Genomic DNA, 12,850 nt, shown 5'->3' with positions numbered 1-12,850 from the left:
ATTGAGGTGTTGTGTTGCTGGATGTAATAATGAACATAGTGGTCGTCATTTACTCCCGACATCTGAGCCACTGAAGATGCAGTGGATTATGTTTGTTTGTGAAGGGACTTCGCCTCCCGATCTACATAAATGCGTCTATGTTCACACAAATCATTCATGATACAGCTTCACCTACAGCAGAAGTGAGTATAAGGTTTTTTGTTTTTTTTATGAATCTCTGCAATCACCTTTCCTAATAACGTGCAAGTTAGCAAGTTTTGCGGCTAAATGCGCTAAATGTGGCTAAAGTAAACAATCTCTCAAAGCACAGCTCTCACTCCACAGAGAGAAGAGAGAGGCGGGGTGAGCAGAGCTCATTTGCATTTAAAAGAACAATTCCTCAGATTGGGATGATTTTTGTAGAGCTGATTTTGACAAGGTAAAAAGGGTGTTGTTTTACGCAACCATTGAGAATTTTAACCAAAGTATATTATAGACTTTTAAAGACCATACATTAAGACCATAAAGAATGATAGCAACTTGGGGAAAATGGGCATCCGATGACCCCTTTAAACATGGTGGAGGCTCAGATTAAATAATGTGTCTCGAAAAGTCATATTAAAAGGTCCAATGAAGTGCTTTGAAACATGCAGCGTTTTTCTATGTGTTGACGTAACTTCAACCAAAACAAGAAAACAGGACGGGACATATCCAGCAGTCCCAACCCTCTTTTTTCAATAGCGAATAGCATTTTATTTCATTTGACAGCAAATGACAGCCACAATCTCATTCACATCACATTATCTATATAAAAAATAGCATTTTGTGTAGAATTCAAATGGGTCCGATACATTTTGTGGTCTGCGCCGAGTTGTGCATTTGATTCACTCTGTGCTATTGTGTCCCTGCCTGTGAGTGCGCTGCTGTGGTTCATGTGACACAAAGCGAAACCAAACTTCATTCGCCCCAACGGAATGCATATTTACACTGTCTGAATCGTTCCCTATTCTCTATATACGTGCCATTTATGTACAGAAAAATACAAATTCTGTGAACAATAGACCAATTTCAGCCGCAGCTTCAGCGTATAGTGTAGGAGGCGGGATGCCTTTTGAATGCTTATATCTTCTAAATGTGAATTTAGAGAAACTTCCATTTTGATTTCGTGGAGACTTTAAAGATATGACCAAGAAAAAATATAAATGTAAATGCACAGAATATGCACAAATCCTGTACGTTCAATAAAATTGAATCTGCGTATGGAAGGATATGGCCAGTGACTATTCGCACAACTGGTCTCACCTGTAGCACTCCACCTGTCGTGTGGAGGAGACTGTGATGAAGGAGTCAGTGCGGATGCAGTAGCTCAGTGGGCCAGGCAACAGGAAGCCTGGCAGGAAGCGACCAAAAGCATAAGTCTCCTGCTCAAAAAACATCAGCATCCCATCCATGGACTGGATACAGATGAAATGATGACCTGCACAACAGCACAGGAAATATTCAGTCGAGACAAGAGAACAGAAAGACATACTCAATAGTATTATCTAGCCCTGTTGTGCAAATAAAAACGTGAAACAGTAGCAAACAAATTTACATAGCCCAGATGTCCTTAATATTACACACACACACCAATATTAAATAGTTACATTTATTATTTATTATTATTATTATATTTATTTTATTATTATCATCTCTAAAGACTAAACACCTCTTCCTCTAACTAATATAGAGTAGGTTGTTCACGGTTCCAAGTAATGTAGCAGCTTGGTGAATTAATACAGAATGTGAAGTTACAGATGTTTGTTTGTCTGCATTTTGCAAAGGCCTTGAAGCAGCTCATCAGATCAGAATTCAGTGTCAGAACTATCCATTTAATAATAAGAAATAAACATCCAAAAAAATAGCCAAGCTAACCTAAAGTATCCATTTGTCTACTGTGTTTGTGTCAAATGTTTTTTTGGATTGTTCCTTAGTATTATGATATTTAATTACTCTCATCTGTATTAATAGTCAAACTACGTTATACAAAAAGTCCCTTTAAGACAGGTCAGTTCACACTGTCATCCCTAGGATTTTTTATAATAAGATACAATAGTATTCATGCTATTTACTTGAATGCAAAAAGACAAGTACATACAGCTGCCATATTAAGAATTATAATTTGTCTTATTCGTATCTCTGCTGCTTCTTCTCCCTATTATGCTTTCTAGGCTCTGTCATGTGCAGATCCAATGTGACTAATGGTTGATGAACTCCTATCATTGAGTCTGTGCTGCCCTCATGTGGTTGAGAAGATAACTGCCCAAAAAAAAGTACTACTGTAAGTCTAAAATCCTATTAAACAAACATGTGCCACTATTTTATTTATAGTGGGTCGACTTAAATCGGCTTTCTTCACACATACAAAAGAGATCTCAGAACCTAAAACCCACAAGCAAATGTTCATTGAGACTAAAGGGAGCATGACGTTTCAGCTATTTTGAGAATGATGTGACATGAGAAATGTTCTATTTATTAACATTTGTTATTACATTAACATGAATGAACACCTAAAACTTTTATTAATATTAGTTAATTACTAAATACATTATTAAAATCAAAAGTTTTATGTTAACATCAATGAACCTGAGATAACATGAACTAATGAACAGTTGTACTTTTATTAACCATTGTTAATAAAGATTCATACATGCTGTAACAATTTTACTTCTCATTGTCAGTTACACTGTTAGTTACTTAATGCTTTAATTTAAAGCTCATTTTAACTCATGGCACTTTATTTTAAGGTGTAACTGAAAAGGGTCTTTTTTGAGAGACTATTCTGTCCATTCTATCACACAAACTATCAACTATATCATAACATATCACAAGATAAAGACAGAAAAGGTAAGGAGAAGAGAATGTTTAATATAAAATTTAAAAAAAAGTAGCTTAATTCAGCCCACTGAAAATATGAGATAACATTATGTGCGGAATATTAATAATATCAATTACCTGTGACACCCCCAAAGGGACCATACGTCATGTTGCAAGCTGTTCTTTGTAGGTTGTGTTCATACACCAGTCGCAGCTGATACTGGTCACCATGTTCAACATTACCAGCAGTACCTGAGAAAACCAACATCAGTTAACACATCTGCAAAAGCACATTCATTTGGCGCACAAAATCTGAAGATCAGTTATAAATAAGACAGAGACTGACATTATTATTAAATCAGACTGACTTTTTAAGTTAAACTATACTTCTATCTAGAGAAGTTGTCAGGAACATAAAAAAAATTCAATTTTCATGAATGGATTCCGCGCTTCTGTCCGAATTGTGGAAATGATAGGGCCCTAAAATTACTTTATTACTTTCTCCATGGCTATGGGTTGTGGACCCAAGACCCCACTTTGGGAACTCCTGGTCTACAAACCAATAAAGTAAGTACAAAAATAACCACTGCATGTATATGCTCTGTTCAAAAGATACGTGTGGTAAAAGTATTTCAGAATAAAGACAGAAAAAAGTCAACCCCAGATATGCCAAGCTTTTTGGCAGTATTTGAGAGGAAGTTCAACATAAGGTAGGTCCGAATCTATGGAAAACCAACCTGATACAGCATAGACAGACAGCTTCCTGGGGTGAAGCACTGCCAGATGGAGCAACTCTGAACAACTAAAATATATACATGACAAAGAAAGAAAAAAAGAAAAAAGGGAGTTAAAAAAAATGCCAGACTAAGAAGAATTCCAACATTAACCCTATAAAGCCAACTGTATCATATTTGATATGTGAAATTCTAAGGTCTCTTAATTTTCAACATGATCAAAACTTTGCTTAAAAATATTTTGGCATCTTCTATATGCCTTCTGTTGTCTGACTGACAATTTATTATTTAGCAGAATTGTAAAAACATTCACCTTAAGGTACATGTGTCCTTTGCTAAGAAATCTTTACAGATTTAAATGTAAGAATAACTTTTACATTGTTAAAAATATTTCAAGATTAACATTTATCAGACTGAGGTTTACTTAATGTGAATATCAAATATAAATGTCAATATCAATATCAATATCAATATTTACTTGATGTGAATATCAAATATGATACATCAGGCTTTTGAGAATTTTTTTTGGTTTATTATACTGCTTTGCATTATATGTTTTGCCCCCATCATGAAAACTACAGAGCTTTCATCGTAAAACTAAGCATTTAAATATCATCTTACAATTACTGGAAGATACAGAGTGACAAGCTACGCAAAATCGCACTCATGATCACAGATGAATCGCATTCAATTATGAGCGCGATTTTGCGTAGCTTGTCACTGATTTACGACTCTGTGTATTAATTGCCGCTCCAGCTGAACGCACGTGACGGAGATTTACTACTAATCAAAGTACCAGCTTTACTGGCTAAACGCGCCTGACAGTCGCATGCGATTTATCGTGCAGCCCTAGATAAAACAATTTGCAATATCAAGCAGCAAAACTAGCTGTTTTGTACAGCTAAAATAGCTAGATGCAGATGAGACCGGAAGCAAAAACCATAAAACTTACAAATGGCTGTGCCCACTCTTACGGAAAAAATAAGGTGGATACATTTAATGAAGTTATCAATTATTTACAAATGATTTACAAATTACATTTTTCTTAAAGTAGCCATTAATTCGTATAGGAATCAGAACTGAATTTCTTTCACAAGTTTGACAGTCTGACTGCGTTTTGCTGTGCATATCATCACAAGCAAACATAATATAAAGAGATTATAACAGAACATAACAGAGTACTAATCATAATACATGTTATAGCTTTAAAATTTGATCTATGCGTGTTTAGAAATAGGAACATAATAAAGACTATAGAAGCCCTGTGCTGCACATCCCATGAGAACGGTACAAAAAAAGGACCTGAAGCTGTAAAAATATCAGTGAAGTATCAGTGAAACGCAGGGATGTAACAACATCAAAATCTCACAGTACAATAAAATCATGATATGAAGTCCACAGTACGATATTTATTATTTCTACAATTGAAAGAGACATTTTGAATTTGGACTGCAGTAATGCTACCCATTTAAACTGCTCATTGTCAGCAATTCATACTGAACTTTTAAGCTTTTATTTAGATGGAAATGGCAGTAGAGCTTTTATTTTGAAGGAAAATTCTAGCTTAAGTGAAAATGCGTCATATTGCCATATTGCGCTTTCAGTTTTAGTTCGTTTGACGATACTGTGTCAAAGCATAATGGCTTAAAACACAACTTTAAGTTTAGCGCAATAGCCTTGTGGGCTGTGCGCTGACATACAGCGTCGTTGAGCTACGGGCGTCCCGTGTTCGAATCCCGACTCGAGGACCTTTCCCGATCCCACCCCCTATATCTCTCCCACTTCGCTTCCTGTCCATACTGATCTGTCCTCTCACAATAAAGGCTTAAAATGACAAAAAATAAATCTTAAAACACAACTTTTATGTTAGGATAAGAATTTTAAATATATTTTAAAAACTACACTTTTAGCCCGGAAGACCTTTTGTTTTATATTGTCACGTGACAACAATAATATAGAGTATTGCTATCGCGATATCACGATATTGATAATATCATTACATCCCTAGTGAAATGAGTTATTAATCCTTAGGAAAATTTCTAAAATTGTACATGTGAGACTTACGAGACAAACTTGCCCATCTCCACCTGAATGATGGGGTCAGGAAACTGAACCTCCATCAGCTGGGTATCAGCTTCCGTCGGCTCATCTGGTTTAGCAGGGTGTGGTGAGAAGATGCGTAACATCCCCATAAAACTGCCCACTACAATCTTATCTGGATTAGAGAATGAGACAGACAGAGAGAATGTAAACAGCTTCAGGGAGAGAACAGAATCTAGTTCAACACCACAGTATACTGAACGTAATGCTAATCTAATTCTTGTCATTTGAGCTTTCTTTATAGATAAACAATAAAGCTGAACTGCCATCGGAGCATCCTTATGCACACCTTATCTTACCCTTTTCAATGCTGCGCTCATTGTCTTCTGTCTTCCGTTTGTATTTCCACAGTGTGAAGTTAAGGTCGTGCAAATTTACGAATGAATGGCTCGTTTTAAAATCTTCCCGATCTACTGACATTTGTTATGACATCCACTTTGAACATTACAATGCACATGAATAAGTCTACAATACATAAGTCCACTTCACCAGATAATTATTCTGTAACAGTGATGCTACACAGAGCTACAACAAAAATGGAAATTGAAAGACAAATTTCTAAAGATGGCTGCACACTTGTTTCTCTGACGCTTAAGGTCTATTAGAGCTACTTTGTCTTCATTAGCACTGTCATGACTTTTCCACTTTACATAAACTGTAAAATGTGGCACTAGATTCTCATCACTATTTATTTAAAATAAAAAAAAAAAGCAGCACATTACAATCACAAATAGACAAGACAGTTGAAAACATTCTTTAAAAAAATCTTCTTTTGTGTTTCGCAGAGGAAGGAAAGCCTGGATTGTACTGCTGTTTAACATCATGCCAAATGTTCAGTTAATGAAACATCTTTCCAAAAAATCTCTCAGTGGAACCATGTTGATTAAATAATATTTGTCATTAATGACGTCATGCTCAAGTGGTGAAGTCTGTAAAATTACTTCAAAATCACAAATAATGTCATATTATTATAGTTCATTTACATGAACAAAAGAAATCCATTTCAATCACAATTTGGTGCAGCGAATGTTGGAACTATGGTTTTGGCAAATGCTAAAGCATTGAATTATGTTGGTAACAACAACGCCTGTGACCACAGCTGTTAACAATGCTTTTGGGAAATGCACTCCAATGCCAATCAACTATTTGTAATAGTACTTTAACTCACCATAACCACTTCCACTGTTATCCACATCCCCAACACACAGACATCCCTGGTCAAACTCCTCGCCCTCGCCCAGAACTGATGCCCACCAATCACGAGCCTTAAATAAAGACATCCTGTAAAAAGATGAGAAAGTAATTTACTTGTATATTAGTACCAATCATCTGCCAGACTCCTTCAAACCCTTGAGTGCTGTGAAAAAGTATTTTGGCCCATGTCTGATTTTCTGCATTTTTGCACATTTTTACACTGCATGTCATCATTTGATCTTTAACAACATACACATGCATAAAAATGAATGAGAGGCAAAAAAGCATTAAAGAAATAATTACACACCATCAGCATCAATACTCACAACCAAACAATTTTCTGTAAGCATTTATGGCTTTTTTACACTAAGGAAGAATTTCAGCCCACTCTTTCTTGCAGAACTGCTTCAGTGACATTTGTAGGCTTTTAAGCATGAACTGCATGTTTAAGGTCCTGTATAGTTTTGAGCCATTTTTAACTTTCACCACTAGACTTGACTGTTATGCTTTAATATGTTTCGCTGAACATAACTTGGCTTACGGCTTGGAGAAATTTAGCACAGGACTCGACATTAACGCTTGTGCAGGACAAGTGGATTTTGAAAAGGGGCAAGTAAAGGAGAATTTTGCTTGCCTGACCAGACAAGTAACCGGATTACAACATCAATAACAATAACTAGGGCAGCACTGAAACTTTGGTGAGAATGATTCAGATTTTATTACTTTTAGTGTAAACGGTGAACGAATAGGTGCAACAACACACACAAAGAAACATGACTGAACAAGCATAGGCTACTGTGGTAGAAAAAAAGATAAATATTGTCTATAATATATGATATAGGTAAGCAACAGTACATGACCAAGCGCCGGCACGATTGCAAATGTGACATTGATTTTATACAACAGTAGTTCAGTAAACAAGTAGTTAATATTAACTGACTTATACTGATAGTTTTGCTAACAAAAACAGTTCTAAGCAAAGCCACAGCAAAACAGTCACGCATCTCAAAGCACCATACAGCGGTATTTCATTACTAAATGATTCAGCATTTTTGAACAAATCGGGTAAGTCAATGATTCAGTGAGCTATTCATAAAGACAGTCAGTTGCTTTATTTGTTGAATGAATTAGCCGTTTGAACAAACTGGTTGAATCAGTCACTCACTTATTAAAGGGCACCTATTATGTAAAATCCACTTTTAGAAGGTGTTTGGACTAGGGCTGGGCAATATGGGCAAAAAAATTATCACGATAATTTTTTTTCATATCAGTCGATACCGATAATTATCACGATAAATGTCAAATCTTTATTTCTTTCCAGTTTAAAGTCAGATTTTTGCTCCAAAGTGGAAGTTGTAGAAGCCAGACCATTAATTTTCTTTAACAAAATAAATATCTAAACAGAAAAAATAATTTCTGCATGTTCTAATAAGTTATATTGTTCCAAATCAAGAAACAGGTTTGGGTTGTCTGATAATGATAATAATAATAATAATAATAATAATAATAATAGTAGTAATATCAGTTTTTTGTCTCTTAGAAATGCACATTTAATAGTAGCTTGAGGATGCAGAGGTAAATTTTTGTTTATTATCAATCAGTAACATCTGTAAAAATTGTAGCAACCTCAGTTTTATTCAGTTAAATTTATTCAGACCGTTTTTTTTTTTTTGTTTGTTTTTTAAATTAAGCATTGGTCTCCCATAGTAGCAAGCATACATTTTAAATCATGATAAACACAGTTAAAACCACACATAATGGTAACTCAATACCATGGTAAAAATACTACAATAACTACATGGTTTTATAGGTAGCCTATTTGTATGAAAAACGGTAGTCTAAAACCATTCAGTAAAAATGCACACATGCTATAGCTTAATCACAAATACACACATACTATAATTATATACCATTACTCCTGTAATAAAATTCAATGTGAATATCCCACATTGCTGCCACAATACCATAGTGCAGCCTGGTGGCGCCTGTTTCTTTCCGCTTTTTGCACATAAAAGTTATATCGAACATTTATCGAACTCCTCATATCGTTTTATCGAGGAAAATTATATTGAGAAAATTATCATTATCGAATTATTGCCCAGCCCTATGTTAAAAAAGTAAAACATTAATTTTTTAACATTATTTATGCATTTGCAATTTCACTCGCTATTTGCTTTTTTGCCCCGGACAAGTGAATGGCTGATTTACTTGTCCGAAGGACAAGCACATGTCAAGGCTTAATGTCGAGCCCTGTAGCATCATATCACTTGCTCACCAATGGATCCTCTGCAGTGAACGGGTGTCATCAGAATGAGAGTTCAAACAGTAAACAGAAAAACATCACAATAATCCACACGTCTATCTTACAAGTAATCCACACTTCTATGTTAACATCTTGTGAAGTGAAAAACAGCATGTTTTAAGAAACAAATCAATCATTAAGGAATTTTAACTTTAAACTATTGCTTTTGGTCTAAATATAATCCATAACTATTCTTCCCCCAGTAGAAAAGAGGCATCCCCTGTTGTCCTCACATCAAAATCCACCACATATTACAACAGTTTTGGACTGTTTTTGCTTGTAAACAGTGCTAGATCTGTGCATATGGATACATGACTTTAGCCAGAAGATGTATTTTAACCTGAATTGAACTCTCATTCTGATGGCACCCATTTACTGCAGAGGACCTATTGGTGAGAACGTGATGCAATGCTAAAAATTTCTCCAAATCTGTTCAGATACAGAAACAAACTCATCTACATCTTGGATGGCCTGAAAGAAAGAAAGTATCATTTTTTATAGTCATATTTATTTAAGGTTCTTCTGTGAGTTCTTGGATATTTTAGCATCTGGCTCTTGGATATATTTCAGTATAACTACTCTTTGGAATATTCAAAAAAAAAAAAAAAAAAAAAAAAAAAAATTCCTATTGGATAATATGGTTTTGATCAGGGTTTGTTGGAGACCTAGATATGTTATAATCAAGGCTGTCAAGATGACTCTGGAGGTATTAACACTTTTATAATTTACATAATAGACAGACAACAGAATAGAACAGACAAATTAGATTTAAATATTATTATATGTTTTTTTTTTTATATACTTATGATATTTCCATTCCCATCAGGTGCATTTTTACCAAAGTGACTTACAGTAAAGTTCACAAAACTCAGTAATGTCAAATACCAGGACATGCAGCTGAGATACATTATTAGACCTAATCATTTTACATATTATTGGACCAAACAGACAGATATTCAAATAGAAGAGCATTTATGCTCATGTATTTTACGATGGAGTAAAAATGCAAGCATAAAGACCCCTGCAGTAAGACCAGGTCAAATCATTCCCTGTCTTTGTTTGCAAGTGGTCACTTCTGTGCACACGGTCTTTGATGCTGACAGAACCACTGGATCTGCCGGACATACAACCAAGTGTAGAAAACACAGACAGGTCACATGACTGCAGATTTCATTGGCTGCCACCCAAGCAGCTTTCCTAACTAACTGCTGACTGCTTAACAGAGCTAATCCACACACCAGAGAGACACAGAGAATAGGAAATGCAAGGAAGTAGACCAATCCAATAAGATGGACAGATTTCTGTACATTGACATAAAATATATCAAATATTTCAGCACATGAAAATACTGATCGTTATCCAAAGAATATATGCTGGTTATCTCTAATGGAGCCATAAAGTCCTGTTAAAGGATTAGTCCAACATATAAATAGTAACAACATGACTTTTTAACAAAAGGGTCTACAGAAGAAGCAAATATTGAATTAAACAATGACTATAACATCTAGTTAATATGCTGTATTCATTTGGTGAACATTTTAAAGCACACTGGGTTCTTACACGTGAAATTATCAGAGAGCATCCAGAGCAACCTGTTAACAGTCTATCGACTTTATACGGCATGAGAGACTTTACATTCGTGCAAAGTAAGAGAACAGGTAATGGGATAATAAATCATATTCCCAGTGAATGACAGAATATTTTACTCAATCTGCTACTCTGCTTTGTTTGTTCTTTGCGCTTGCTTGCACAAACTGCCCCACTCTCACTATTGTATCGTTCAAAGTGACGATGTTCTCTTCTTTTTACAGGTTAAGCGTATAAAGTTTTTACGTTCTACCTGAATGCAGTGATATGTTCTCCAGTTATAGGTGGCTAAACAAGACAGCTCAAGACATCTCAGCTTCTCACACTCGACCTACTGTTGTCATGGTGCTGACACCAACGCTGAAGCCAGAACTGTGTAACGTAACGGCGTCTTATCAAAATAAAAGTCTCTGATCCTCACTTCCCGTTATTTAGTGAGGATAACGTTATGTCTACAGCAGTGAAACGTGTGTGTTACATAAAAGACATATACTGACATCAAATACTACAACCGAAAGGCAGTCTGGGTCGTTAAGGTTAATTATTGCTCTCTTGATATTGTAATGATAATGTCGATTAATAGAAAGTTTTTTGTGGAGGAAAAGCACGTCATATTCTCGCTAAAGACGAAACAGTCGAAGAACAATGTATGTTAATTAGTAGCATTACAAAACTAAACGGTTATATAAAGTGGTAATGAAATATATAAAGAAAGCGAGAGCGGTACATGACTTCGGTTTAATGTGAGTTATGTAATTACTTTCCCAAAAACTAGTGTTATAATCAGGAAAGATTTCTACACTGTAAAATAAATCTCTTACCTACATCATTTCCGTACTTCGTTTATGATGCTGACAGAATTAGCTAATGCAGAAAAATTTAGTCAGAAAGCGCGCGCACTGAACAACCGTTCGCCGCGGTGACAAAAGGTCTTTGATTGGATATTGCACTGATAAGCTCAACAGAAACGTGTGTGATTGGTTAATGCTCAACACTGCAAACGGCGCGTAAAAAGAAATGTCTTGAGGTCCAGGAGTTAATATTACAGACAAGAGGTGGAATAATTACTTAATTAGAAATGTACTTAAATAATAAAACTTCATAAAAAAACATATTTACATTTATTCAAAAACTTGGAAATAGAGAATCTTGTCCATTTATTTTACAACATTTATAGCAGAATGTTTTCCAAAAAAGACTTTTTTGTTTGTTTGTTTGTTTGTTTTTGATAGACAAAGATTATCATCAAAACTTCATGGGAGCTTTTAAGTTACAGTCATAACCAAAAATATCGGCACCCTTGCAATTCTGTCAGAAAATGCAACCCTTCTCTCAGAAAATTGTTGCAGTTGCAAATGTTTTGGTACTCAGATGTTTATTTATTTATTCATTTATTTTTGTTGTTGTTGTTGTTGTTTGCATTGGAACAACACAGAAAAACAGAAGAAAAGTAAAATCTGATACAATTCCACAGAGAACCCAAAAAATGCACTGGACAAAATAATTGGCACCATTTTACTTAATTTGGTAGCACCCCCTTTGGAAAAAATAAATGAAATCAGTTGCTTCCTGTAACCATGAATGAGTTTCTTAAACCTCTCTATTGGAATTTTGGACTACTCTTCTTTTGCAAACTGCTCCAGGTCATTCAGATTTGAAGGATGCCTTCTCCCAGCTGCTGTTTTGAGATCTCTCCACAGGTGTTCTATGGGATTCAGAACTGAACTCATTGCTGGCCATTTCAGAACTCTCCAGCGTTTTGTTTGTAACCATTTCTGAGTGCTTTTTAAAGTGTGTTTCGGGTCATTGTTCTGCTGGAAGACCCATGACATCTGGTGGAGACGCAGCTTTCTGTCACTGGCCACTACGTTGCGCCCCAAAATTCTTTGAAAATCATCAGATTTTATGATACTGTTCACACAGTCAAGGCATCCAGTGCCAGAAGCAGCAAAGCAACCTCAAAACATCTTTGAACCTCCACCATGTTTGACTGTAGGGACTGTGTTCTTTTCATTAAAGGCCTCATTTATTTTTCTGTAAACAGTGCCATGATATCCTTTACCAAAAAGCTCGACTTTTGTCTCATCTGTCCACAGTA

General features: G+C 35.4%; 1 protein-coding gene across 3 annotated transcripts in view; it reads right to left on the bottom strand.

Annotated features, from left to right (window-relative positions):
• bbs9 (Bardet-Biedl syndrome 9) overlaps positions 1–11,647 on the bottom strand; it is a 169,007-nt gene extending 157,360 nt beyond the window's left edge. For 2 of the 3 annotated variants that reach the window (XM_051131729.1, XM_051131732.1), the window contains exons 1-6: positions 11,006–11,129; positions 6,838–6,950; positions 5,634–5,784; positions 3,573–3,637; positions 2,974–3,087; positions 1,282–1,456 (exon numbers count right to left, since the gene is read on the bottom strand). In XM_051131729.1, coding sequence (XP_050987686.1) covers positions 1,282–1,456; positions 2,974–3,087; positions 3,573–3,637; positions 5,634–5,784; positions 6,838–6,949 — 617 coding nt within the window. In that variant the 5' untranslated portion in view covers position 6,950; positions 11,006–11,129. Of the gene's footprint in view, positions 1–1,281; positions 1,457–2,973; positions 3,088–3,572; positions 3,638–5,633; positions 5,785–6,837; positions 6,951–11,005; positions 11,130–11,573 lie in introns of those variants that run through there. The other variant, XM_051131731.1, reaches the window with a different exon arrangement.
• Positions 11,648–12,850: the final 1,203 nt, after the last annotated feature.

This window comes from Labeo rohita, chromosome 16 (genome assembly GCF_022985175.1).
Source record: "Labeo rohita strain BAU-BD-2019 chromosome 16, IGBB_LRoh.1.0, whole genome shotgun sequence".
NCBI classification, from domain to species: Eukaryota; Metazoa; Chordata; class Actinopteri; order Cypriniformes; family Cyprinidae; genus Labeo; species Labeo rohita.
Note: the sequence above shows the minus strand (reverse complement) of the source record. Positions and strands in the feature narration are given on the sequence as shown.